The 7,857-nt window shown below is 38.9% G+C and overlaps 1 protein-coding gene across 1 annotated transcript; it reads left to right on the top strand.

Annotated features, from left to right (window-relative positions):
- Nucleotides 1-4,826: 4,826 nt before the first annotated feature.
- LOC142748304 (nodal homolog) lies at nucleotides 4,827-7,460 on the top strand. The gene is made up of 3 exons (XM_075855399.1): nucleotides 4,827-5,064; nucleotides 5,456-6,216; nucleotides 7,308-7,460. The coding sequence occupies exons 1-3, from the start codon at nucleotides 4,827-4,829 to the stop codon at nucleotides 7,458-7,460; spliced, it is 1,152 nt and encodes a 383-aa protein (XP_075711514.1).
- The last annotated feature ends 397 nt before the right edge of the window (nucleotides 7,461-7,857 follow it).

Here is a 7,857-nt window from a genome sequence, read left to right as displayed (position 1 = left end):
GGAATTTCAGATGTATTGTCGAATCTGTTTATCTATGTAAATTCTGTAAATAAGATATTTATATAAAAATATATATTATATTCTGAACACCTTATATAGTAGACATTTTTATTATGTTTATTGCCTATTTCTAGCTTTGATACAAATATCCATTATGTTATATACCTTGTAGATAAAGGTAATAGTGTGTAGGCATGAATAATAGATTAAGAAGAGCTGTCTACAATAGTAACTGGGTTAGCATAGACTCACCCAGGAGGGTAATTTAAAAATCAATTCCAGCATCTCTCAACCTTCATGCTCCATTTATGGTACTGATGTCCTCCTATGTGGTACAGGGGCAATTGGGCATCATCAGGCTCCATGGCCCGGGTGCGACGGCTACCTCTGAACCCCGGCGGTATATAACAGAGAACTAGAAATTTGCTGTGCTCAGACTCAAGTTTTTATTTCTGGGCAAACCCTTTAACAAGTTGTACTAAGCTTCACAATTACTGAAAATGCAGATGGAGAGTTAGGGTTGTCCAGGATCAGCAAAAAAACCTGGGTTTTTTTTCTGAATCTGTGCCAGTTTTGTCCATGGGCTGTGTCCCGTATTGCAGCTCAGGCCCATTCACTTTTTTTTTTTAAAACTTTTTTAGGTTTGACATGGCTATTAAAGAACGCTCATTTCTTTTTTTTAGTTATTGCTTGGTTGATTTACTGAGATTGATTTATATGTTAAGGGTCATTGGTATTGTCTACTATCGGCTGAGCTTTCATCTTCTTCCAGGTTTCGCATTACCCTCAAGCATCCTCTGATACAATGAAGAATTCAGAGCGGATTCTATCAGTGTTTCACAATGCAATGTCACCTCTGTTGAACTTATATAGAGAATTGTTATGTCACATTAATAGATAAATAACCCAATAGGATTATATGAAATTCCATGTAACTGCTACAAACTCGAAATATCTGTGACTGCTTTTAGTAGTGATTTCTAGCCCATTAAGGACACACGGGATATTTCAGATATGTAACCGTGCCATGTAAAAAGTACAGCGGTAACAAAATGCAACCCATGATTTAATTTGTCTATGCAGCAGCTGCGTGGTATTGGTTGTTACAGTTCAATTTACTATACACTAATATCGCCAAGTCTGTTTTATCCCAGTGTTTCCCATCCCAAATCCACCTTTACCTTAAGAAAATGATCATCATTTATTTTAATCCCTGTCAAGGACTTCACCTATTCTCTGTTAGGGTATGATCACACGGCTTATTTTCAGCTGTTTTTTGGGTCGTAAACGCCCCGAAAAATGGCTGAAAATACGGGGACGGAACGCCTCCAAACATCTGCCAATTGATTTCAATGTGAAAAACGGCTTTTCTTCCCCGCGGGGCATTTTTTTACGCGGCTGTTTGTAAAAAACGTGCGTAAAAAAATTCCCCCGTAAAAAAGAAGTGCATGTCACTACTTGAGCCGTTTTTTGAGCCGTTTTTCATAAAAAAAACGTTTTAAAAAACGCTAGATACATAAAATACGGCTGAAAATCTGGGGCTGTTTTCCCTTGAAAACAGCTTTGTATTTTACTAAACTGTAAAAATTCTCTCATCCACTGATCCCCAAATTGCTAATCACCCCATCGCAAATCTCGAAATTGATGAATCAATTATGACAACGCTAGTTATTACCCCTAACATTGTTTGTATCTTAAGTGATTGTTCAGTTTGGAAAACTAATTTTGATGTTTCCTATTAGGTCATTTTGAGTGAAGAGAGGGAAATAACCTGTTTAAGACCCTCATCTATTAGCGTGAGCGGAGAGCGGCTACAAGGAGCATCTCTCACGCTGGAGGAGAGGGCCTCCCACAGTCAGAGAAATTTAACATAATTTGCACCACAAATTGGCATTAATTATATTGCAATTCTACGCTAACTCATAGCTGGCCTAGATCTGACTTTCTGCCATACGGAAGGCCAGAAATGGGTCTAATTCATTAGGAGGCTTTAATAAATTAAAGGCGTATTCCCATCTCGGACATTTATGGCAAATTCACAGGATAAGCTATAAATGTCCGATAGATGTGAGTCTCACCTCTGGGACCTGTACCTATCCCTACAATAGGGCTCCCTGAACCCCATCCTACATTCTCCCGCTGTTGCTGGGCATCGGCCACTGATTTTTACAGTGGCCGGGAGTACGGAAACAGCCGTCAGCAGGGGAGAAGATAGGATGAGGATAAGGGGACCCAGTTCTAGAGATCGGTGTGGGTCCCTGCTTCTATAGGACATTTATGGCATATCCGGTGGCTATGCCATAAATGTCGAAGATTAAATTACCCCTTTAGACCCCTGATGAAGCCGTACCAATGGTGATACGCGTGGGGTCTCAGCCCCACTATTGCCCTCACAGGACCCGGCCTTTAATTCCACCAGCTTGGTGTAGTAATCACATATTTTCCTATCTTTCACACTGTCATTATTTATTTGCATTGTCTTTGTATTTTATATTTGATATTGCATTTACAGTCATTTAAATGCAGATTTTCAGAGTGTCCTTTCCTTTGAGGCTGGGTTCACACGACCATGTTACGTCCGTAATGTACGGAACGTATTTCGGCCGGAAGACCCGGACCGAACACACTGCAGGGGGCCGGGCTCCTAGCATCATAGTTATGTACGACGCTAGGAGTCCCTGCCTCTGCGTGAAACTACTGTCCCGTACTGAAAACATGATTACAGTACGGGACAGTTGTCCTGCAGAGAGGCAGGGACTCCTAGCGTCGTACATCACTATGATGCTAGGAGCCCGGCTCCCTGCACTGTGTTCGGTCCGGGTCTTCCGGCCGGAATACGTTCCGTACATTACGGACGTAACATGGTCGTGTGAACCCAGCCTAAGTCACATTTCTCCTGTTTAAATTCGAACAGGGCAATAGTGGGGGTCCCTTTGGCATTTATTCAGGCCAGGAAAATGTGCTCTCTATTTTTCTCCGATTTTAATTGTTTTTAGATTTTTTTTTTTCCCTTTTGAGTACTCGAGTACAAGCGCTCTTTAGATTAGACTGGTTTATGAAATGCCAGTCTTAATACATTAATCCCAATGAGTTATAACTCCTACTTTTACAACCTTTCCTCTTGCCATTAAAGGGCAATTGCCGCATCAGTGGTTACCTTGCGGTACTGTATCACGCTATATACAGTATTTAGAAATTTAGTCCCCAAGTCGCAATCTTGAGGATCATCCCAGTATGCATTTCTTTCCTACTTCCATAAAACAGAGAAATCCAAACAAAAGTGATTTTCTAACTTATTATAGATATCTTAACCTCCACCGATTTTCAAAACTTAAGCGCACCAGACCATTGCTCTAATATTTACATCACTGCAAATTTATGGCACAAAATATTATAAAATATTATAAAACATATATAAAATATTATAAAATATTATAAATGCACGGCTGTTCAAATCAGTATAGCTAGAGAATCCAAATGGTGTAGACCCTGTCTAGAGAGCTGCAGCCTCTTCATTCTAGAAATCACTGAGTGATCTGAGCTCCCAAATTTCACCAATGTGATATTCTGACACGTATCTGACATATCAGCAGATGTTTTTTGACTGGATTTCCCTATTAAAAGTTCTGCTGTTTCCAATGTAGATAGTGACATCTTAGGAAGTCAAAAGTGCAGCTAGACTAATGCAGTTCCGGTGTTGTGCCTTGATAGACATGTGGGACACAGGGTAAGAATGGAGAGCAAAGAATAAGGCTTCTGAACAAGTGAAAAATTCAAAACCACCATTTTTTTTTTCGTTATCTAAACACTTTGTTGGTATCAAAAAAGTAGTTACTACGTAAGCAGTTTTGAAGGACAAATCAAGGCCGCTTTTTTTCTGAAAAATTTTCCTAAATGATTAGCATGTAAATAAACCAAAATGTACATAGATAAAACCTTTTGGCTGCGCTGTTGACCCAATCCCCTTCATTGTTTACCTGTTGATCGAATAGTCAGAGGGAAAGTTATGCTGAAAATATCAGAGTTGACCGACATTAAATTATTCCATAACCACCTATGATGTATCGAGATTCCTTCTACACAACCCGATATGGGCCGTAAAAAACACAGTCGATTGTTGCTCGTTCACTCCTTTAACACGGTGCAATGATCGTAATGTATGGGGAAGATCGATCAATACTACGATCGTTCGTCCCCATACATTTCCACGGTATCACATCTCTCTGTTTACACAGGGAGATTTTTCTGCCAACCAGCGACCATTTTATTGGCCGCAAATCAGCCGATGAACAAGCCTTATGAAAATACACGACATCTATCTGTAGACATGGGTGTATCCCTGACAGATGTTTTTGGTATCCAGACTGGGAAATAAAATCATTAAAAAGATTTTGCATTTATGAACGTAAATGTGGAGAATCCCTTGAAGCAAATGAAAAAGAAAAATCCCAGATCACCACGTAATGATTCTTTCTATACAAATATATTTTTCTATAACACAACTGTATGAAGCTAGTATGAAAATATCTATGACATATGACAAGATCCCCACTGTGGTGTCATTAGTTTAGCAGTAGGGAGCCATTAGTTTGACATATCCCTAGAAGCTGATGGCTTTTGACGCAGAGGTCATTTAGATCAAAAGGTCATTAGGTGTGAAGAGTAAAGCAACAGCCCAGGCTTCCTTGCTATATATACAGTGCAAGAGTCCAGTGTTAGATCAGAAAGGGAGAAAACTGGTCACATCTTCTGAGTTGGGAAAGCTGCACATGATCTATGCAGAGATGACCTCCATGAGCATTGCTCTCTACTTTCTATACTTCTCCATGGTCCAGGCTATGTCTAGCTTTTTAGAAACAGAGGCCAGGGTTGGCTTGCCAGGGACTAGCATGGGATTAAAAGCTTCATTCTTCCTTTTTGGAAAGAGGCACTCATTGGATGTAAAATATCCTCAGTATATGATGCAGCTCTACCACACTATAACGAAGAATGACACCAACCTCTCAAACCTACAGCATCCTGACATCCCTGACTACGACTCTGTACTAAGCCTTGTTGCCAAGAGTGAGTACCTTGATACTTTTTTTATTCTTGTGTTTATGTTTTATTAAATCTGAGGATAGATTTTTTTTTTTTTTTGCTAATTCTATATTTATTTAATTTTAACAAAAGATATTTTAAAATAAACCTAAATATTAAGAGCATTAGATGGCCACAAGTTGACCTTGTTCTTCTAGGATGGATGGAGATGGATGACTGACAAACCAGACGACTCATCCCTGCTGAGATTAAGTGTTAAAACATTCATCATCCCATTAGGTTTTGTGTATTGAGCTTTTAAAAATATCCCCTTACTAGATGCAACACACAGTCTTGGTTTTCTCAGATAGAAAGTGCTTATGTTGCGTGGAACAGTAGTACAGAATAGAAATCTTTTACTTTTTGTCTTTTTCAGATTGTACCATGGAGAATGACCACGTAATGTTATCATTTGACATGTCCTCAATCTCTGCCAGCAATGAGTTAATCTTGGCTCAACTAAGAATTCATCTTCCTTCTTTCGAGATCTCCCGAAATTTCACCTTGGAAATTTATCACAGTAAAAGAGGTAAAGACCTATTCCTTGGGTCTATCAAAATTGATCCTTCTACCATGAAAGAGTCCCCTTGGAGGAGCTTTGATCTCACGAAAATGCTTCAGTATTTCCTTCACCACGGACAAAAATATACAGATGAGTTTATGAAGACTAAATATATGACAGAGAGCAACCTTGACACTGACATGGAAGTTGACTCAGACCATACTACAAAACATACTACACACAGAGTCTATGTATCCATGGCAGAGAGAGTTGTGCTAGTAGTGTTTACCAAGGACAAGTCTCTTGACAGCATTTCTGGTTCTCCCAGCCTCATCAAAACAGTAGAGTCCTCCAAACATGTCACCTTGGACAAGGCCAGCAGACTGACAGGCATTAGGAGACACAGAAGAAACAGGAATGAGAATCATCATTTGTTCATGAACAATGCTCCATCCAGACCAATAGAAAATGGAAAACCCCTTTGCCGGAGAGTGGACATGATTGTAGATTTTGGTGAAATTGGATGGGGAAGCTGGATTGTCTACCCTAAAAAATATAATGCTTATAGATGTGAGGGCGCCTGTCCGATACCTCTGAATGAGACCTTCAATCCAACAAACCATGCCTATATGAAGGTAATGTGAAATCCTTCATCCCAAAAAATGTATAAATACTATCCGGTTGAGGACCGGGCTATTTTGAGCCTACAGGACCAGGCACCGTTTAGTCATTTTTAGCACGCCCTAGTTAAACTGCTATAATTTTTGTATTTGTTGGGCTAGCGACGTGATTTTTGCAAAGTTTCTTTTTTCATAATTTTTATACACATCCTTTTAGTTATTTTAACATTTTTAGGCTTATAGTTTGAAAATAATAGTAAAAAAATTTGCTTTCTTATTTTTAAGGTTTTTTTTCTGATAATATAATAGTTTTAATATAAAATAGACCTTTTATTTGTGATCGTCATTGTCTACTGTAAATTTTGATATATTACATGTATATTTTAGGGTAATTGGGTCAGGGCTAGCATTACGACAATGATTGGCAGGGGGAATTTTTTTGGGGGTGGGTATTTTCTGTGTATTTATTATTTTGTTTATTTGCCTTTATTTTACATTTATTTTTTTATTATTATGACTTGTCCCTCCAAGTTGAGAAAAGACCTTTGGGGGACTTTATAAATTTTTTTTCTTGTACACCTTGTTTTCTACTGTAACTAGGGCTGCACAGCAGCCCCAGTTACAGGGGAGAACAACCCTGTTATAGTGACTATTATCACTGTTAGGACTAGTTAGACCCAGCAGCTGCCTCCCACCAAAGGCATCCTGGCAGTCATGTGACCATTCACGTGATCACCATAACCAATAAAGGCAGCAGCGCTGCCGATATTTTTATTCTATACACAGCGCTTATTAAGCGATGTGTACAAGAGATCAAAGAAGACAGAAGCAGTGAAAACTGCTTCTATCTTCTCTCCAGGGTGCCCGGCACTGACATTTAGCTGCCTGATTACTTGGGCAGCCAGCTAAAGCCCGTGCTGTAGATATACTATGGTGCGGGCTTTAAGGACCTGGACCGCCTACCATTTGAATACCGTGGGCAGTCGGGAACCAGTTAAGGACAAATCAACCAAGTCTCTCCTAGGTCGTATTGAGTCAAAAAATAGCAAGAAATATTTATATTGTATGATGGCAGTAACTAATTTGTTTCTTTATTGTCCTTGCAGAGTGTGGTGAAGCTCTACCAGCCAGAGAGGGTAGAGTGCCCTTCCTGTGTGCCAATTAGGATGAGTCCATTGTCCATGCTGTATTATGAAGGCAATGATGTGGTGTTAAGACATCATGAAGAAATGATTGTAGAGGAGTGTGGCTGCAGCTAGCCATTTACTCAAATTGTATATAGTGTAACTATTGTACATATCTTATTGTATATTTATTTATGACAAAATGAAGATTATGTTTTTTAAGTGATTTTATTAAAGTTTTTAATGCATTATTTTTTTCAATAATAAATTGAAGAAAATTAATAAAAAATATTATGATTTGTAAGTTTACTGGAAACATTACTGAATTTCTGGGAGAGGAAAAATTATTTAAAAGCCTAAACACTTAATATAACAGTAAACTCTACATACAATAGGCATAATAAAAGCCAATTAATCATATGAACTAAGGGTCCTCTTACATGGTCCGACATGGGCCGTGATTAAAGGAGCGCCAATCAATGAGACAGCTCGTTGATCGGCACTTGTTTGCTCCTTTCACACTGAGTAATGG

The sequence above is a fragment of the Rhinoderma darwinii genome, chromosome 3, assembly GCF_050947455.1.
Source record: "Rhinoderma darwinii isolate aRhiDar2 chromosome 3, aRhiDar2.hap1, whole genome shotgun sequence".
NCBI lineage: Eukaryota > Metazoa > Chordata > Amphibia > Anura > Rhinodermatidae > Rhinoderma > Rhinoderma darwinii.
The sequence above is the reverse complement of the archived record's forward strand: the minus strand, read 5'-3'. Positions and strand labels throughout refer to the sequence as shown.

Bases quoted from the DNA above. Each gene is read 5' to 3' on its own strand.
- LOC142748304 (XM_075855399.1), top strand. From the start codon at position 4,827: ATGGTCCAGGCTATGTCTAGCTTTTTAGAAACAGAGGCCAGGGTTGGC. The intron at 5,065-5,455 runs GTGAGTACCTTG...TGTCTTTTTCAG, and splicing joins ACTAAGCCTTGTTGCCAAGA to ATTGTACCATGGAGAATGAC. The intron at 6,217-7,307 runs GTAATGTGAAAT...TTGTCCTTGCAG, and splicing joins CAAACCATGCCTATATGAAG to AGTGTGGTGAAGCTCTACCA.